This window comes from Phacochoerus africanus, chromosome 3 (genome assembly GCF_016906955.1).
Source record: "Phacochoerus africanus isolate WHEZ1 chromosome 3, ROS_Pafr_v1, whole genome shotgun sequence".
Lineage (NCBI taxonomy): Eukaryota > Metazoa > Chordata > Mammalia > Artiodactyla > Suidae > Phacochoerus > Phacochoerus africanus.
In genome coordinates, this window is record NC_062546.1 from 67616524 (window position 1) to 67637778 (window position 21255).

General features: G+C 45.2%; 1 protein-coding gene across 1 annotated transcript in view; it reads right to left on the reverse strand.

The window, feature by feature from the left end:
* KIF5C (kinesin family member 5C) overlaps positions 1-21255 on the reverse strand; it is a 166169-nt gene that overhangs the window by 23916 nt on the left and 120998 nt on the right. The window contains exons 16-22 of the mRNA XM_047771966.1: positions 16077-16265; positions 12165-12282; positions 9719-9795; positions 8000-8109; positions 5872-5973; positions 5577-5637; positions 1159-1230 (exon numbers count right to left, since the gene is read on the reverse strand). Coding sequence (XP_047627922.1) covers positions 1159-1230; positions 5577-5637; positions 5872-5973; positions 8000-8109; positions 9719-9795; positions 12165-12282; positions 16077-16265 — 729 coding nt within the window. The remainder of the gene's footprint in view (positions 1-1158; positions 1231-5576; positions 5638-5871; positions 5974-7999; positions 8110-9718; positions 9796-12164; positions 12283-16076; positions 16266-21255) is intronic.

Genomic DNA, 21255 nt, shown 5'->3' on the forward strand with positions numbered 1-21255 from the left:
CACTGCCATATATTTCCCTACAAATGTCTCCATCTTGGCTTCTCCGCTTCTCTCCAGGAAAACGTGTCCTTCCCCTTATAAGCCAAATACATTTCCTATGCTGTCAATTCTGCCCTCTCAGATCTGACTCCACCAATCTCCTCTTCTATAAATATATAGATATAGATAGAGATATTTTCTCTCTTTTCCTTGGCTCCTTCACACAGACCCCCACGCACACACTATTTTCTTTTGTTTTTTGGGCATACCCGCAGCATGCATAAGTTCCCTGGTCAGGGATTGAACGTGCACACAAGCAGTGACCAGAGCCACAACAGTGAAAAAATGCCAGATCCTTAACCCACTAAGCCACCAGGGAACTCTAGCACCCACTTCTCTTAAATATACCTGCCATCCATCCTATTATACCTCTGGGCCCACTGCTCCTCATCCACTGCTTTCAAACATCTTTAAAGTGTAGCCCCCTTACTGCCTCAGCTCTCCCTCCTCCCTCCTGAGACCACTGCTAGCTGTTCTGGGGGTTCACTGTTTGGCAACTCCCTGAGATGACTGCGTGTGGCACAAAGACCAAAGAAGTTCAGACTCAGAAGCCACGCAGACCTGGATTCCAGACCTATCTCTGGCTCTCCCCAGCTGGGTGACCTCAGGAGGTTATGTGACCTCTGAGCTCATCTCCACAGCTGCAAGACAGAACACTAAGAAGCACGCACATGGTTACTGGAGAGAGTATACAAGACACCAGCTATTAGAGAACTTCATGCACTCTGACCTAGCCCATCACGGCCCCTAACAGGCAAATAGGAGGGTCCTGCCCCTGACTTTTCCAGGCTCCTGGCATCACTCACCAGGAGGAGACACCTCCGGGTTTTTCCCTGCATTGTTCACAGGGGTTTCACATGGCGGCCAGATAAATATGTATTCTTTTGAAATAAAGGCCAAGGAAAGGATTATAACTTCCTTTAACTAAGAAGGAAAAATCAGATGGAAAAATGTTCCCAAGTATTTTTCCCCCTCTAGCACATTCTTTTCATCACATTCTCTGGCAAGACGTAATTAATTTTTAAGCATAACTGGCCCTGGCAAGTGATGTTTCAACTGAAAATGATTCTTTCTGGACAACTTTTCTTCTCGGTCTCATTCACACAAGCTAGAACTCACTTTTTTAACACGGGCGGTCAGATCCTGGACGAAGAGTTTACGGAGATTATGTAGAGTCTGTAGCTCTCGAGACTGCAAGAGAAGATTGTTAAAACATCACTTAAGTAAGGGAACACACTGAATTTACAACACAGTTGACACCGGACCATCAACCCAGACGTCTCCACCGAGTTTTGCAAGCTGACCGTGCAGGCTGTATCCTCTGACCTGCCCACCACAGGTGTCCTCCTCCTCCACCTGGCGTCTTCCCAGGGGCACCCTAAGGTGCAGGATGGGGAACTCAAACAAGGAAGTATAAACCAGAACAAAGCCATCTCCTTTGCTTTGTTTTAAATAGAACCTCTTTTTCCCTCTCAACCACAAAAATTCAAGTTTTCTCATAAAAATTTGCTGAGCCTATAGCTGAGACAGTTGGTGGGCTTTCCACCTGGGTGATCCTGGGCAACTTAGCTAGCCATTCTTGTGCCTCAGCTTCCTTATTTGTAACCTGAGGACAAAAGTAGCAGTTGCCTGATAGCTGTTGTTGTCAAGATAAAATAAGACGACCCTTATAAAACTCTTACAGTTTCTGGCACATAGTAAGTATTCAATAAATATTAGCTCATACTAGTTTATTGAGGCATTATATTTGACAGTCATTTCATTAGGCTTTTACTGTTTCCTATTGTTGTTACAACTTTTGTGTAATTAACTACTTGGGGGCAATTTGTTCTTTATTTTGAATTGTCTAATGAACACTTAGAAATTAGATTGCTGTGATAAAGGTCTGGGTTAAATCTGATTACTTTTGTTAACAAAATCAGAAAACCAAAATATTTCCTTCCATGAAAGTCACCATGTATTTATCACAGGACATATGACTGTGGTATTCAAAATTCAAAATATGTCCCCATAAGAATGGAGATACACATGCATTTATATTCTTCAATTTATCTAAATTGACCTACTCTAACACAGAATGTCAAGGGATGTGGCTCATGCAAGCTAACAGAAAAAAGGAAGAAACAGGCTCTAAAGCCATGGCAACACTGGGTTTCTTGACATAAAGGTTTGATGTTAATTTAAGGTCTTATTACTGGGTCCAGTTCCACAATGCTGTGTTGAAATAAAAACCACCTGAAGTCAATTGCTTCCTCAGATGAAGCAAATTACTTTCTGCAGGAGGCCAGGCGGGTCTGAACACCATGCATGCAGTGCCCCATCCAAGGCTGAGCTGCCGGCTGGCAGGTATAGGGGTGCAGCTTCACACCCCTGCCCGAGGGGGCTTGGCCCGGGCCCCTGTGCTGTCAGCTCTCCCTCTCACTTCAGGGATTTCATTACTGATTGACCTATAATCACTGTAAATACTTTCAGTGAAAAATGCCACCATCTCACGGGGACAGGAGAAGAGAAGACCCAAATGCCTTGTCAAAGGGCCAGGCATTTCCACGGGGCCAACCTCCAAATAATCCAGAGTCCTGAGCTTGGCGACTTTCTCTCATTTTTGTTAGTTTTTAGATAACTTGGACCAATAGTTGAGGAGGGGAAGTTCAAGACCTTGGAAATGGTTGAAAAGTTGCACATATTTGCCCAAGCAACTGTCATTTGGTTCCTCGGGCAACAAACTCTCCTCCATCACGTTCATTGTTCCCCCACCGACTCTGATTCCTTTCCCTCAAAACTTTCCCAGCACAGGCCACTGGCCTTGGTGTAAAGTCAGGGCTCAGCTTCCTGTCCCAGTGGATGGCGAGGGTGGGACCAGAGAGGTGGTAGGAGGAGGGTCCAGTCCAAGAGCCCACACAAAGTGTCCTGTTGAAGCCAGACGGCTGCCTGGGGCCCAGAGATGCCCCTGCCTGCCAGTCAGCCTTTCCCAAGAGCGCCCCCTGGAGTGGGCTTCAGCAATCCCAATCCCTGGGCAGCAGGCCCCACCCTGGCCCTGTCCAGGAGGCAATGCAGGCCTGGAGCTCAGGCCGGCTCAGGAAGGGTCAGCCGGGACAGCGAGCCTGCTTCTGAGGAACACTGACAGCTCAGGGGGTTCTGATGGGAGGCAGAGTGAAAAAATGACTGAAATGACATAGCCTGTGGGGTTCCAGTTTGGGGACTGAACACGTGTGTGTGTGTGTGTGTGTGTGTGCGTGCACGTATGTGGACAGGGTGGTGAGAGCAGAGAGGGAACATGGAGGCTGTGTTGCTAAGTCCATCCACCTGTGAGGGAGTGAGTATGTGAGCCTGGGGGGAGGCTGTGGGTGCTGGGCAGGAGTGCAGGTGGGCGGGTGGGAGGGAGGAGCAGTGGATCTGAGGCGGCTAGGGAGGAAAATGTGTTGTTAAAATACATTCAGAACTGCAAAAGCACATCTCATGAGTGTGACAGAGAAAGCTTGTGAGTCTGGAAGACAGAGCAGTGAGTGTGAGTGGAGGTGAGGGAGGGTGTGAGAGTGGATGAGTACTCGGGGGAGGCTATGCAGGTGAGCAAGAGCGTGAGTGCTCCTTTGTAAGCAAAGGGGAGGGTGACCACCTGTGAAGGTGCTGGGGGGATGTACTGGGTGAGAGTGTTTGTGCACAGGGACATGAGGTGTGAGTGGGTGTGTAAAGGTGTGAGCTGAGAATGAGCAGGACTGTGAGGGTGGATGAGCACAGGTGTGAGTGTGCAAGTGAGAATATGGATGCACTAGTGGGAGTGTGGGTGCCAGCATGGGGGAATGTGCTGAGTAAGTGCGTAAGGACCTGTGTCTAGATGAACACAGGCGTGAAAACGTGAAACGGAGGGCGTGTGGCTGTGCATGAGTGTGATGAGTGATGATGTGTGTGTGAGGGAGTGTTGTGGTGCCTAAATGTGGGGGAGGTGAAGAGTGAGGGCATAGAGGCAGGATGCTGGGTGAGAGAGAGCTTACATGTGTAAAAGAAGAAAAAAAAATGAAATATTGATCTCAGGCTAGTGGGAACATGGTAACATTTTAATATTCTATATTTTTCTGAATGGTTATAATTATCTATGATCACGGGTATCACTTCTCAAGAAAAAGAGATGAAGAGGAAGCAATTTCATGGCTGCACCTCAGTTTCCCCTCCAGAGGCCCTGTCCATTGTCTTCTTTGCCAGGCGTCAAAGGCCCGACTTCCTCTGAACAGTCACCCTTCCTCTGTCCTGAATGGCTTGTGCCCTCCATGTCCCTACCTGGCTTTGAGCAGCTCACACAGGCCCAGAGGCCAGGTGCAGCCTCAGGCCCAGCCCTGATCAACCACTTGCCTCCAATCTGAGGTTACTGAGTTCTTGCTGACAGGCTCAGCCCACACAAAGTCACATAATGTATGAATGGAACCTAAATGTATCACTGTATCTAAACAACAGTTTCACTGGGTTGTCATTTCATTTGAAAGGGCCAAACATGTTTTCACCAACTTGAGCATCATTGATAGGATGTCTGCCTTCAAACGCAGGCTGTGTGGCACTTTCGTGGGCTCTTAAGAGCCCTCAGAGCCAGGCAGCAGGGCAATTGAAACAGAAGTGGACCAGAAGAGAGAAAACCAATGAATTCAGATGCAGGACTGAGAAAACCAAACAGGATCTCCAATGATAGCCCTTCTTCCAAAGGTAGTGGATCTGTCACTCCTCTGACCCAACCTTGCAGGTGTCAAGGCCCCACCTGGCCAGGAGGCCCTCTTGTCTTGGCCTCTCTGTGCCTACCTCCTGCCTCTCTCCTGCTGTAGGCCACAGACACACTGGCTTCCCTGATGCATGCCAACATGCTAGGCGTGGGCTCACCTTGGGGCCTTGAGCCATGCTTTTGCCTCTCCTGGAAGTCTCCGCCTCAGACATCCTTATGGCTCCCTCTTTCCAGCTCAAATGTCACCTCCTCCTGGGGCCGCCCCCAAACACCACCCTCCACACTTTCTATAACCATCTAATACAGGTCATGATTTACTTCCTATTGTTCATTGTCTGGCTCCCCCAGGTGAAGGACAACTTCACAAGGACCAGCATCTTCTCTCTGCTGTGTACTGATGCAACCCAAGCACATAAAAGCATGTCAGCCCTTAGCAGGTGGTCAATAAATATCCATTGACTGTTGAATGGAAGTAAGCCAGAGCATACAAAGGCTGTAAAACTGCAGGTCTTGATCTGAGTTTAAATCTCAGTTGGGGCTCCAGAGTTACAGTCCTAAGGATGGATGGATGGATGGGTATATGGGTGGGTGGATAAATGGATGGATGGATGGATGGATGGATGGATGGATGGATGGATGGAATGATGGTTAATCACGCTGTCAAGAGTTAGGGAGTGCATTCTACAACCTTCACGTTTCCATAGGAAGTTTCATGTTTAAAATGATATTCAAGAAAGGCATGCACAGACAAAATTTCAGAATAAACAAATTCAAAGGAATATAAACTACTCTGATCTTTTGAGACTAAAATGAGGTGGGAAATATGTCAACATACCACTGTCTCTTCTAGCCCTTTGAGGTCCTCTCTGGCTTGTTCCCTTTTATCATTGAGCAATCTAAAAAACAGAAAGCAATCGTGAACCACCAAAGGGGCATCAGAGATTCTCACAGATACCATGTGCACCTGCAGATAAATCAACAAAACAAACCAACTCACAAAAATGGCCATGGTCTGTTTTTAAACTGGCCCGAGCTAAAATGAATATTTGGATATCTGAATCATCAAAGTAGACCGGTTAAGACTGTGTGGGGATAAGAGAAAATAGAGATAATATTTATAATGCACTCACAAGAGCTTTTCCAGTTTCATCTCTCTCTCTTGGTCCTCTATTTTCAGCTTATTATAATCAGAACTGAGCTTCTCCTGTTCCAGTTGCAGTTTCTGATTCAAACTGAAATGGAGAGGAAAAAGCAATACATTCCACATCAGCCTGAAATTTCTGAGTCATGCTGCTAAAGATGGGGTTCTATTCCAAACCCATTAGTTCTGTGCAATAAAGGCAGCAATTCTGGAGGATTTTGAGGGATCAGAGAATAACTTCACAGCTTCCTCCCTGCCCAAGTGAAAACTAATTTCTGGGAACATCTAAGAGGCATGAAACATAAGGCTTTAAGAATGTATTTATAGTTGGCTTGTGCAAAAGCTTTGGGAGGGAAAATAATGAGATGGGAAAAGGGGTCGATATTTTAAAACAGAAAAAAGAAGCCTAGTCAGAAGAATTCTGCTTCGTCTGCACCACAGATGGCATGTAGCCACTCCCGGGACCTTATTTGGCCATTCTGACTTTCTCTTCTTCCTCTCTGGTCCGATGTTCTGAAAGCATCTGCTAAATTCAAATCCTGGCTGATACAGGGACAGTTCTGCTCTGTGAAGTTGTGGGGGTGGGGGGTGGGGTGGCGGGTGGATCTACGTAACTGAGAGAGAAAACAGAAAGTCCAGGGGCTGCTGCAAAAAAGAAACTTGCCATCTGGTTGGGGGCATTTGGTCACCATTTATATTAGCCCAAGTCCTTGTGTAACCTTTCTTATGGCTACGCCTACATTACAGCAGAGGAACAGATTATATACTATTGGAAGGAAAACCCAGAGGCCATATGAAAGGCATAGGCCAAGGAAACTCCCCCTGCCTTGCCAACTCATGCACAGACCAGACCCTCCTTCCCTCTCATCTTCCCTCCCTCCCTCCCCTCCGCTTCCAGCTGAACATTTTGGAGGGTGATTCAGCAGAAGAGCCAATACAAGGCACACTTAAAGGGGAAGGAAGGCACAACATGAGCCGGAGCATGGGGCGCCAGAAGAAGGGAGAGGTGCTACATGCTTTCCTAGTAGACTGTGCACAGAACCCCTCACGTCATTTACACTTTTGCTTTTAAAATGCAAATGTGCTGTGCAAGCAGCTCATAGACACTGAAAAGAGGTTTGGATCAATAGTCTGGGGAATTAAAACTCCCACTCCAGTTAGATTCCTGTTTAGCAGTGGGACTCTAAGTAAATCATTTAACCTTGCTTCCCATATAGAAATCTGTTTCTTCATCTGTAGAAACAGAGAGGAGGGAACCTTTAGTCTAGACCAGGTTGGGGTGGGGGATGGGGGGGGTCAGGAGAGAAGGGTGTCACTGGATGGAACTGTATTTCAAAATAATTAGTTGTCTCTGTTTTCCTATGTCTTTTATTTGGGACATTTAAACACACTGTTTTGCAAAGAGGTTCAAAGACTACCAAGGGACTCTGCAAAAAAATGTCAAGTACCCGGAGGAGAGGATCCTGAAGGCACCTCCCAGGATGGGGACTTGTGACAGTGAGACGGGAAGGTGAGAGAGAGGTGGGGAGGGATAATTATGGAGCAGAGGGCTCCTCAAGACAGGACAGGACAATGGCCTTGAGGGAGTGTCACCAGAGACCAGCTGCAATGATGCCCTCGAACACAGACAGACACACAGCAGTATGGGTCCCTAAGAAGTGTGTGTGCATGTGACCAGGTGGCTTCAGGTTGTGCAGTGAGGACATATGTGTTGGGGTGAGGAGGCACCAGGAGCTGTCTTTTCTGGAGTATTTATTAACCTACCTGGACCCCTGAGTTAGGGCCAATTCAGAGTCTTTTTTTCCGCACTCTCAAAGGAATGGCATCCCCACCCACTGGGACACATGTCTGCCCAGCTGAGTCACCAGTGTGCCCTGCTCCATGGGGACTGGGCAGGGCAGCTGGGCCTGCCCGCCACCTGCCCAACGGAAACCCTGAAAATTTGGCTCCAGATGGGAAGGCAGACTTGGCAGAATCACATCCAGCTCACTGAGGCACCAGGGCAGAGCCCAGAGTCCACAGGGTGGCAAGGATGGAGACATAGAAGCCATGTCCCTCCAGTCTGGCCCAGGGGCCAGGCCCGCCCCCACTCCTGAGAGCCCCCAGGACCAACTCACTCCCGAATCTCATCGATGATTTTCTGCTTCTCCTCGATCTCATCTCGGAGTCTGGACAGCTGCTTCTGATGAGCTTCCCGGTGGCTCTCCATCTGTTGTTCCAGTGCCTTCTGCAACCCAGGTGGGGAGAAATATGTCAGGCACGTTGGCTCTCAGCCTGCTCTGTGACAAGCCCTGGATGGCTACCTCCTGGCCCATAGCCCTCAGCTGTCAGGTCCCCAAACCAGGGCCCCTAGAACCCACTGTGCTTTGCTGGGACAACAAAACTCAAGGATCTGGTATAAAAATAGGTGGGCCCTAGGAGCAAGTTAGCCCACTCCTCAAGTAAAAGGTTTTCCTCTGAACTTCTATGCCTCATCTGAGCCACACATGTGGCTTCTCTTGCCAGGTCAGTCAGAGGGCATGGACCTCTTCCCACCTAGGTGACCTCAGACAAACCATGGAACCTGTGTGAGTCACACTTCCTCACCTGCAAAATGCCTCATCCCTGCCCAGACCACTGCACAGATTTAAGATGTTCAAAGAAATCTTTCCACCAAAGTGACGTGAGCCCAGGAGAGGCCCACAAGGCAAGGCAGGGTTATCCTGTGGGCTACGGGATCGTCATTCATGGTACTGCTTTAATGTCAGGGCACCCACACAGGGCTTGGGTTTACCTAAAACTAATCAAAAGTTCTACATTTTCTCCTATCTCATTGTATTCACCTTAAAACCTTATTTCCTTAATCACCTTTCCCGCATTTCCTTTTCTGTTTGCAACATTACCAAAATTAAAGATCTCTAAGAGTTCCGGTTGTGGCTCAGCAGTAACAAACACAACTAGTACCCATAAGGGCATGGGTTTCATTCCTGGCCTCATTCACTGGGTTAAGGATATGGAGTTGTGGTGAGCTATGGTGTCAGTCACAGACAGGCTCAGATCCTGCATTGCTGTGGCTGTGGTGTAGACTGGCAGCTGCAACTCGAATCTAACCACTAGCCTAGGAACTTCTATATGCCCCAGGTGTGGCCCTAAAGAAAAAAGAAAAAAAGAGCTCTACTTTTAAGATGATACTTTGAATTTGGGGCGTCTTTAAAAAGGTAGAAGCAGGAGTTCCCATTGTGGCTCAGCAGGTTAAGAACTCGACTAGTATCCATGAGGATGCAGGTTCAATCCCTGGCCACGCTCAGTGGGTTAAGTATCCAGCGTTGCAGTGAGCTGTGGTGTAGGTCATATGCATGCTTCTGATCTGGCATTACTGTGGCTGTGGCATAAGCTGGCAGCTGTAGCTCCTATTCAACCCCTGGCCTGGAAACTTCCATATGCCATGGTGCAGCCCTAATAAGACAAAAACTAAAAAATAGAATAAAATAAAAAGGCAGAAGGGAGAGCTGCTTTTTTTCATTCAAATGGGGAGAGGGTGCAAACATTTTTGTGGAACTTGTGCACGTGGCCCACACAAGACTGGAAAGCGTGCTTTCTCCCTCTTGGTCATGAACAGGGACGAGAAATGTACTGATGCAACATAACTACCGCTTACAGGGGACTCAGGGGTTCTAGACACCTCTGCCTCAGTCTCATTTATAAGCCAGGCCATACTCTGTGCAGCTCTGATACCCCACCCTGGTCCTGCCCACTCCCTCCTACCCTGCCACCCAAGGCTCTAAAGGAGGTGGATTTTCCTAGATCAAGGATATACAGACGGTGGCCTGGGCTCCTGGAAGGAGCGGTGTACACACCTTCATTTCCTCAGCATCCTGCAGCCGGGTCAGATGTTCCTTCTCCTTATCCTGGAAGCTGACTTCATGCATTTTTTCTGTTTTGAATTTTAAATGGTTTTAGATTTAACTGGAAGGACTCACACCCAAAAGTAAACATTTAAAAAAAGAACGGGGTGAAACACGAGCTTATCTCACCAATCAAAACTATGGTTTAAAAGAACAAATGTGCCTCTGAAGGAGGACTTCTGGCTTCTGGAAGCAAGGCTGATCTCTCCTGGGACACTACCCCAGTCCTCTGAGGAGAGTGGCGACTGGAGGGGGAGGGCTAACTTGGGGCTGTCACTCTGGAACTGACCAGGGTGTGTCACCGCACACCACAGAGGGCTGGTTCTCTACCTGGCCTGCTGGGCTGCTCCTGGGCAGCACACATACACGTGCTTTGCCAATAATAACACATTCTGCCAATATTTGCAGCGTTTAGATTCATGCCACTTTGAGACTTTCAGAAAGAGCTAATTTACCTCCCATGGGTAAGCTGTTTATTCTCTAAGAATCTGGAGCAGGAAAACAATCTAAGGGTAAGCACACAGAAAACAGAAATATAAAATAACTCTCTCCAAACCAAACAGGAAGGCCACGTGTTGGGAGCAGGGCTGCTGTGGGGCACATGTGGGGGGAAGGGAGGACAAGTCCCCACCCATTCTTGGTCAGTGGCGCTCCCTGAGCACAGCGGGTAAGGGGCAGCCTGAGACAGAGGATGGAGGGACCAAAACAGTTCAAGACAGTGGCATCCAAGTCATTAAATGTTCTCTCTAGTCTGTTCTACTTAATTTCAGCTCTTCTTGGAGTTCCCGTTGTGGCTCAGTGGTTAACGAATCCGACCAGGAACCATGAGGTTGCAGGTTCGATCCCTGCCCTTGCTCAGTGGGTTAAGGATCCAGCATTGCTGTGAGCTGTGTTGTAGGTCGCAGACATGGCTCGGATCCCACATTGCTGCGGCTCTGGCATAGGCGGGCGGCTACAGCTCCAATTCGACCCCTAGCCTGGAAACTTCCATATGCCACAGGAGCGGCCCAAGAAATGGCAAAAAGACAAAAATAAATAAATAAATAAAATTTCAGCTCTTCTTGCTTTGATGTAATTTCTGCTCAGTAGCACTATTGCAAAAGCAATTTACCAGAGGGAAAAGTTCTTTTCCACATCAAGTTTTGGGTGGTGCATTCTCTTCCTCACATCCCTTATCACATAAAGAAAATTTTACAAGGTCATAGTCGGGGTGGGTGTGTTCTCTTTCTTCTTTAATTTACATTTGAGGCAAAATGTATTTGAGCAAATAACAACAAAGAAAATAAAAAAGGATAACATCGTCATCAATCTAATTACCCTATCAAAAACCATTTTTCTTTGAAATATTAATTTGCAGGCTCAGAACACAGGCATCCATTGATTTTTAAATGCTATAGCCAAAGTAAAGATGAAATTACATGTTATGATGTTTAATCTAATGTATTGTAAGCATTGCTGCACAGCCTTTACGATTTTATCTCCATGATGAAAAAAAATTGTTCTTTTAAACAACATACCATAGTTCATTTAACTTTTGGACATTTAGGTGGCTTCCTTTTTTTTCACTCATATAAGAAACTCTGCAATGAATATTTGAGATGTGAGGATCAAAAGGTATGAAAAGTGTTGTAATTATTAATATGTATGTTCAAAATGCTTTCCAAAAGGACTCGACCAGTTTTTACTGCAACTCATACTGTAATCTGTGTGTTCCCATTTCACTACAATGCACTCATTCTTATTCCTCTTCTGGTTTCTGCACTTTGAGTCACTTCTCTAGAATTTCTTCTATTTATTCATGTTCCTTGAGTGCTTCCTATGTGCTGGGCATTCTCCTCAGCAAAGGGGGTCAGGAGATTGCCTGGCAAAGGAAGAGCTTGTTTGAAGGATGGAGGATGCAGGTAAGCCACTGCTATAAGTTCAGACTCTATATTAAGAGCAATCAGACACCATGGAAGGGTCAGAGGCATGAAAGTAAGCACAAGATAGAACTTGGGATGGAGCCAGTGTTCAGCCTAGAGCAGACGGGGGTGGGTCCCTTGGTAGATGGGTGTAGCCACAATTCTAATTAGGATTAAGGACAGTGACAAGACAGAGATGACAGGAACCAGGGACACATCTGTAGGGCCGAATGGACAGGCCTTGGTGACAGGCTGGAGAGAGAAGAAGAAAGGGGAGGATTCTGACTTGGGCAGCAAGGCGGACTGAGGGGAAAATGGGAAGAGGAGCAGATGCAGGGTTGGGGCAATCTTCTAGATGTTCCCCCCACCCTGACCCCATTTTCAGTAGACCTAGAAATGCTTTAACTGAGCAAAATTAAACACCATGAGTCCAGCCAACTAGAGAGTGTCTGATTTAGGCCAAGAGTTGGACACCTGCAAAGTGGTCAATTGCTTACCTTGGGCTCGGAGCTTGGCCAGCTCTTCACTGAGCGAGTCTTGGGACTCTTCCAGCTGCCTTCGCTTCTGCTCCATGTTCTGCATGTAGTCTGTCAGGGATTTGATCTTGGCTTCATGCTTTAAACAAGCAAATAGACAAAAGGGAGCAGTGAATGACTAGCAAATAGTCATCCTGGCTTGCCTGGGACTGTCCAAAGGGAAAATGCAATAGAAGACATTTTTGAGTCCCAATACTCAAATGGGGCATATTCTGCCCTTTGCATAGGATCTGGAACCACAGATGGTCATTGTCCCTCCATGGGCTTCTCTGCTTCATTCTCCACAGACACCGCTTATGGCCCTGCCCTTCCTCACCATTCCCTTAAGTGCAATCCCAAAGCCCAAGCTGGTTTCCTCCCCTTGTAGAAGACAGAGAAGGGGCTTGGAAAATATCATGGCTGAGGGCTTTATTCTTTCAACCTGCACTTGTGGATTTCATTTTTGGAACTCAAACATTACGTCTTTTCTTTTTCTATCTCTCAAACACAATTCCTGCATTTCCATTTTCCTCTCCCCTAGGAAGTTCTCCCCAACATCCTCCCAGACATGGTCCTTGCTGGACCCTTTCACTCTGGCCCCAACATTTTCTTATGACATCTAATTTCTTTCTGATTGATCTGTTTTTTCCCACGTGTTAACTCCATGAGAGTATACAGTTAATAAATGTAATGGAGTGAACGAGAGCTCATTGACAGAACAGGGACAGCAGTCACATCTAGGTAGAAGGAAGTATGCAGACACTCCCCGCTCTGGATCCCCGGGGTTCATATTCAGGCAGGAGGACCCTGGAGACTGAGCTCTGATCTACTGAAATAACCTCTGGAAAGAGGGGCTCCATTGGAGCAGTCGTTTTATGAGCACAGTTTTTGGTGACAAGGACGAGTGTAAACAATGGACAAAATAGCATTTTAGCTGGAAATACTTTGTCAGATTCCTTAGATCATGTCAGAAAATAAAGAGCCAAGGTTTTCTCTTACTTTCTGAACCCTAGACAATAATGATTGAGTCTTTGGCTTTGTGTAAATTCAAGCAGATTACAAAATAGCACCTGATGGGAAACTGTGTATGTTGCTAATGCAGAAGGCACTGTCTAACTAAGACAGGTATTCTTTAATCCCAAACTACTCTAACATTCTTGGCTCCAATCTCTTCTACCCTGAGTGACTGTTGCTCTAAGATCTGGGCAGCTGGGGTCCCAGTGTTGGGCCCTACACTTTAGAGCATCCCACCTGGGTGGTCCTCTGCCTGCACCCCGACTCCACTGAGCAAAGTTCATGTGCCAAGGGAGCATGTCCAACCCCTCTTCCAGACCACAGTGAGTCTGGGAACCAAGAAACCCCTGATTCCGGTGGCCCTAAGGCCACCGCCAGGGCTGGCAGTCCAGCTCCTCTCATCCATTTACACAGATTACAGCCGACACCATTACACAGTTCTATCAGCTCACAGGAAGTGTGGAAGGGACTTGACTTGGACATGGAGGCTGGTGTGTCCGGATGGAAGGAAAGACATGGGCTGCCAGCCACAGGGCCCGTCTGTGCTCTTGCCTCAAAATGTCATGGGCAGGACGAGCCAGAAGCACACACTGTCAGTGTAATAGGGGATCTGAAAATCATACTGAGGTGTGCTATGCCCTAGTGTTGATCATTTTTCTTCTCAATTTTCATAAATTATAAAAATGTCAAATTGTAAAGCAAAATCAGAAAAGGTGGTGTAAATTTCGCCTATAAACCACTCTAATTCATCAACAAATTCGCCCTATATCCATGGTCTTATCTATATGAATGCATATTTTACAAAGTTGCAAGGCATAGCGTAGGTCTATAACTCAGCATTTTCATTTTTAACTTTATATAATTAAACTTTCCAAATGACTAGATTTTATGAATTTTTTAAGGGCTGATTAATATCCTTCCATGTAATTTCGTGTCACTAGTTTTCTCAACAGATAGTTGCCTATTTTATTATAATGTAAGCAATACTGCACTCCACATCTTGCATATAAGCGCTAATATTTTTAATCAAGGAATGATAAAACCATATGAAGTGAAAATGTTTCGTTTTCATTACCAAGAAAAAAAATACCATAAGTGAAATTCCTGGACCAAAGTATACTTACATTTTTATGCTTTTTGATTCCCAAGGTACTTTCCAAAAGGACTGATCTAATTATGATTCTCTCAACAGTGTATCTAAATTTCACTACCACACACCAGCACTGAATTATCAAATATATATATATATATGGGTTTTTTTGTTTTTTGTTTTTTTTTTTACTTTTTTAGGACTGATGGTGCAGCATATGGAGGCTCCCACGTTAGGGGTCGAATCAGAGCTACAGCTACCGGCTATGCCACAGCCACAGCAATGCAGGATCTGAGCCGTGTTAGCGACCTACACCATAGCTCACGGCAACGCCAAATCTTTAACCCACTGAGAGAGGCCAGGGATTGAACCCAAAACCTCATGGTTACTAGTCTGACTGGTTTCCGCTGCACCACAATGGGAACTCCTTAAATACGTTTTTGCTTGTTATGTTATTTATAAAATGAAGACTTGATGCTTTAAGGTGCATCTTTTAGGTTATTATGGTAAGGCAGCAAGGAGGCTGGAGCTGGTCCTGTGATCATAGAGTCCTGTGTTCACAAGCACACAGGGTGACGTGTGCTTCTGTCTCTTCCTCAGCACTATCTGATGCACAGTCCATGCTGGAATCTGCTTCCCCCAGTTGACTTTAGCTATTTTAATGCCTGGACTAAGGCAGTGAGCAGTACCCATGGGACCACGCACAGGAGCCTCAAACCCAAACCTCAGGTATCAGTGGCAGATGGGAAATGAGGCTGCAGTTTTCTGAAACCACCTTACTAAAATGAAAATGCCATGTGGGTAGAAGGGTAGCCTTACCCACTGAGAATGAAACATGCCTGATGGCTTGAAAATCCCATCAAGGCTTTGTATTCAGACAAACTTTGGGTTGAGTCCCATCTCTGTCTTTTACCACCTGTATGAGTTTGGACAGTATATTTAATCTTTCTAAGTCTCATTTTCCTTCTCTAAAAAAAACAGGAACAATAATAAAACCTGCCCACTAGGATTTTTTTAAAGATCGAGGCAGAGAATACATGTAAAATGCTTAGCACATTATATTGTGCACTGTCAACACTCAATAAAATGTTACCTGCTGCTACTATGAATAACAATAGTAAGGTGTAGTTTCTCTTTGCTCATTTCAAATTGGACCTGTTGTAGAGATTAAAAGAGGAAGGAATGGGAATTCCCATCGTGGCTCAGTGGAAATGAATCTGGCTAGTATTCATGAGGACACAGGTTCGATTCCTGGCCTCACACAGTGGGTTAAGGATCTGGCATTGCCGTGAGCTGTGGTATAGGTTGCAGATGCTGCTCGGATCTGCCATCTGCTGTTGCTGTGGCCTTGGCATAGGCCGGCAGCTACAGCTCAGATTCAACCCCTAGCCTGGGAACTTCCATATGCCTCGGGTGCAGCCCTAAAAAGACAACAAATAAAAAATTAAAAAAATAAAAGAGGAAGGAATGTTGCTTTAGCTGAGTTTTCATAGCCACCCAATCTGGTCCATTCATTGTGTATCTCTATTCTACCTACCCACTTATCCATAGATAACTAGATTAAGATATGTATAGATACATTCTTTAGAAAGGGGCTGAAGGAAATTCCTGTAATTCACACAACCAAACCCAGTGTTAGGAATAAGCCTGGGCTGTCACTGCCTGGGGAGGCCAAGTGCTACGTAAAGCAAAGTCCATCCCTATTACCACCACCAGCCTCACTAAGAGCATGGAGGAAGCAGATTTCGTGAGGAAAAGGATGTGAAACAAGAGGAAAAGGGTGGGCCTACCTGGGAGATGAGCAGCTGGCAGGCAGCCAGCTCCCGCTCACTGGCATTCATCTTCCTATTGGAGTCCATCTGAGCACTCTCCAGCTGTTTACTGCGGTTCACCAGGGACTTGACCTCGGACTTCATCTTGCTGATGTACAGGCGGGCCATGGTGAATTCCTCCTCAATGACTCCATTCACATCTGCCAACTGAGCACAGGAAGGAACACTCTCAACTACGTCTACCATTTCCAGAGGTCCCAGGGCTCCTGAAACCTGTCCATGGATCTTCAAGATGTCTGTGGGGTTCTGGTTAAGAATCCCTAATTATAGGACCACCAGATGAAAACAATCTCTAAAAAGTGCTATGTGTTCAAACCTAAGTTCTCTGAAATCTTTAGCAAAACTTGCAAATTAAAAACCTCTGCTGGGTGGTTTCTAGGGGCTACCTGAGATGTTGTCTCCAGGGCTTAAGTCCTAATTTCACCCTAAATAAAACTTAACTCTCAAACAAACAAACAAACAAACAAAACACCTCCGCTGGACTTCCCTTGCTGTGCAGCAGGTTAAAGATCTAGCACTGTCACTGCAGTGGCGGGTTGCTGCTGTGGTGAGGGTTCCATCTCCGGCCTGGGAAATTCCATGTGCCGGGGCACTCCCCAACCACAAAAAAAAAAAAAAAAAAAAAAAAAACCTGTGCTAAATATAATCTTCAATTAATCAGGTTTTTTATTTCAAGTGATTTTAGGGATAAAAAAGATAATATCAGAAGAAAAAGACCTTGAAATTAAAAAGAGAAAGATAATGCTGAAGAAGGGTTTTCCCTTCAATGTCTTATACCTTACATTCCTGGAAGAACAGCAAGGCCCAGTGTTCCTAAAGGTGACTCTGAGTCCCTATAAGAAGTCAAATCAGGGAGTTCCCATCGTGGCGCAGTGGTTAACGAATCTAAGAACCATGAGGTTGAGGGTTCGATCCCTGGCCTTGCTCAGCAGGTTAAGGATCCAGCATTGCTGTGAGCTGTGGTATAGGTCGAAGATGTGGCCTGGATCCTGCGTTGCTGTGGCTGTGGCATAGGCCGGTGGCTACAGCTCCAATTGGACCCCTAGCCTGGGAACCTCCATATGCCCCAGGAGTGGCCCTAGAAAAGACAGAAAGACAAAAAAAAAAAAAGAAGTCAAATCAAAGTTTCAATTATGTTCTCTCTAGTCTGCTATTCAGAGAGACAAATAGTCTAACAGCTTGAAAATGTTTCTAGAAGCAAGGGTTGAAATAGAAAGGATTTAAAAAGCATGTGCTATTACCAAAAGTACCTCTGAATGAAAGTTTTCCTGCACAGTTTCTCATTACTACCAATCTTTTTGCCTGCCTCTATGTGCCTGCCCTTCCAAGGACACAAGCATCTAGCTTATTTAAGATTACCTGAGAATTACAGTCTAAATCCACCTTTAGAAGAAAAGATTCTGACAACCAATATTCCTATATAATCTCATATTTGGTATCTAAGTTTCACAGCTCTACTGGAAACAAAAATTGAGGCAAGATACTTGAGATCGAAACTCATTTAATGAGATGGTAAAATGGTCTTGAAGGGCAAGGGACCAAATAAGCAAAGTAACTGTGTGTAGATTTTGTTTAACCAGCAGAGGGCATCCTAGCACCTCAGGAGAAAACAGCAGCCGTGTCCAGTACCCAACCCATGAATAGAGGTTTTAGTTGGTTCTAAAACAATGATTCCAACTACAGTTTGTTTTTTTGTTTTTTTGTTTTTTTGTTTTTGTTTTTTTTGATGTTCCATAGTACATGCTATCTGCCCACTTTTGTTATTACTGACATCAGGAACTCATAGTATGACTATTTTTTCAGTAAACATTGAAGAGCTAGGACTATAGAACTGTGTATCAACTCTGAAAATCGGTAGCAGAAAGGAAGTACACTAGACAGGGCTGAGTGCCTGTAATTTGGTGTTAACCTTCTAAGAATTCCACAACAGTATCTGTTAAGTGAATCCAGTATCAATCAACAACACAATGCAGAATCTATGTTAACAGTAAGAAAATCCATAAGTATCAATCTCTGACTCCATCTTACTTTAAGGGAAATTCTAGCAGATGAGGTATATTTCTGACTGCCAGCAATGAGCTATATTTCTGACTGCCGTCACTGCCTCTCATGACATTCCTTCTATAATTTGATAGCACGGAGAAAGTAGGTGAGCAACACCTGTAATCTTTAAGTTCAGTTTTGTTCTCCTGCCTTTGTGGTTGGTCCAATGCGGAACAACGATGAGACACTTGTTCTCTAGTCTAACCAGGTGTGCCCTGCATCTTGTCTTTCTGTATAAAGGTAAGGGGACATCCACCTCCTCATTGTGGAATTCACGACCCACACCAGCTCCTGGTGGGAAGATATTGCTGAACAAGAGGTAGGACATCCTGCTAAGGGAAAAAACACCACCTCCGTCCAAGGCATTCCTCAGATGAGGACACTCTGTATTCTATACCCAGATCCCAGGTGATTTGGGGAAGAATGTACAATAATGGGCTTCCTACAAAGTAAGAGTTGGATATTTCTTCCCCCAAACCGGAAACATAACTTCTGGAGTCTATACTTGTCCTAGGAGGTCTAAAAGGAGATTTTGAATCGAGGCCTGATGGAAAAAAAAAAAAAAATACCTCAAACAAATAGTTTTGTTAGGTTCTTACCACTTAAGAGTTCATTACAAGCTCAAAGTTTTCAGTAGTTCCAGTACACTGTTATGTCAAAAAGAATCAGAGTGTGCTGCCGTTTTTTTTCTTTTTGCTTTTTAGGGCCACACCTGTGGCATATGGAAGTTCCCTGGCTAGGGGGCAAATTGGAGCTGCAGATGCCAGCCTACAACACAGCCACAGCAATGCAGGATCCAAGCCCCATCTAAGACCTATGCTCCAGCTTGCAGCAGCACTGGATCCTTAACCCACTGAGTGAGACCAGGGATCGAACCTACATCCTCAGAAACTATGTAGGGTCCTTAACCCACTGAGCCACAACGAGAACTTCTGCAATATTATTTTATAACTCTCCCCTGGTCTAACAATAACTCCAATGTATGTACCAGACTGTGGGCCCGGGAACAGATTACTAATCCAGGAGAAAATCCTGCCTCCCCTTCGATTTCACCTGTGTGGGAGGACTCATTCCTACCCCATGTCTCTAGAGCATGGAGTGGCTATGCAAGGTGCCATTTCCAGGCCAAGTAAAAGGTAAGCAAGGTGACCTTCACATTCTAAGACCTAAAGAAGTCATAATGAGACCTATAAGATCCTCTTTTTAAAAAAATGCATGCCAAGACATGTCAGTTTTATCTCTAAGTGCAGTACAGACCTAAGGCCTGATGCAGTTGGTCTTAAGAGCTTGCATGGCAGGAAGCAGCAAGTCCCCTCTGGGCACAGGGACCCCAGCCACCTTCCAGGGTAGGGACCGGACCTCAGCCCCTAGTCCCAACAGCCCTCAGGCTACGTGGAAGAAGTTGACAGGAAGGGAGGCATCGGTGTTGAGGGTTGATTTCAGGCCTAGGATCTTAGAAGTTTTATCTGCATCTCTGGCCCGGCCTCAGCCAGGTCCCTGATGGAGCTGGGGCCCAGGGTCTCCGTCGTCTCTTGAGCCTCTTCCCCTCCAACCCAGTCAGATCGGAGGTTAACAGAAAAATAGGCTGCTAATGCACTCTATTTCATTTACTTGGCCTTAACTCACTATTGTGCTTGAGGCTAGATATCAGGAAATCTTTCTTTTAAGGAAAGACCTGTGACATGGGAACATGAAAAGAAGAGGTGGCTCACTAATAAACCTGGATAGAGTTAACACTAGGCTCATCTTGTCATGGGCTGGTCTCATCTTATTTTGTTGACTTAAAGTATTGCCTGGACTCTGAACATGTTTCCAGACGTGGCTGAGCTAGAGAAACACAGCTTCCTCTGTTTCCTTGCTGTTCAGGCCTGCAGGTTCTGAAACTGAGGGCTGAGGGAAATCCCACAGCCATCTGCCTTCTTGCCCCAGAACCTTTACTACCAGGAGGGACCTGGTGCTCCTGTAATAAGATTTTTGGCAAAAAATACAAGACCACCAAAAAAGACTTCCTTGATCTGCTCATTTCTTAGATAAAAAGAATCATATCAAGTGAATACGCCTAACCAATAAGAAAAGTATCTATACCCACAATGATAAATCTAAAAAATATATGCAAAATTCATGCAATTTCTAAAATGCAATTTCTAAGACAAACTTCAAGATAATCTGGGCTCATCTTGTCACTTTACAAATTAGGAAAATTTTGGAGTTGCCATTGTGGCTCTGCAGTAATGACCTGACTAGTATCCATTAGGATACAGATTTGATCCCTGACCCCGATCAGTGGATTAAGGATCTGGTGTTTCTGTGAGCTGTGGTGTAGGTCACAGATGTGACTTGGATGCTGTGTTGCTGTGGCTGTGGTGTAGACCAGCAGCTGCAGCTCCAATTTGACCCCTAGCCTGGGAACTTCCATATGCCACGGGTGTAGCCCTAATTTAAAAAAAAAAAAAAAAAATTAGGAAAATGAAGCCCAGAGAAGAAACTTGCCCAAAGTCACATAATTCCTTCCCTTTAGCTCTCATTACCCTAATGAGTAAAACATGATTATAATGGAAAAGATCAGAATGATTAATAACATGATCTATATAAAATTATCAATGAAGTTAACTAGGGCATCCAATGTCTAAAGTCCAAAAATATCTTAAAAACATTGAAAGTACTTAAAAATAATCTCAATCATGCTTCAGCGTCCCAGAGGTAAAGACTTTAAAAAAAAAAAAAAAAAGACGAAGCACCCAGACACTCCTTGATTTCATTAGCATTTTTCATCAGCTCTATTTTAGAACTTAGCATAAAAATATCTTCCCTTATTATTATCAGCAGCAGGCGCCAACTTCCCATAAATCAATTCCCCCTTCATATTGCAAGGGCCATTTAATCACCCCAACCTCAGTTTATAGCTCAACACCAACATATACTTCTAAAAATAAATCCTTAAATATAAAATCGCCAAACTGAAATTTAATAGGGTTAATTTTATAGTGACTGAGAAGTCTATACTAAAATTAGATTCATTTGCAAAGATTCATGAAAAATTCAGTTACAACAGAGGTTCCATGAAAGAATAAGTTTACACGAGGTCATAAACTCT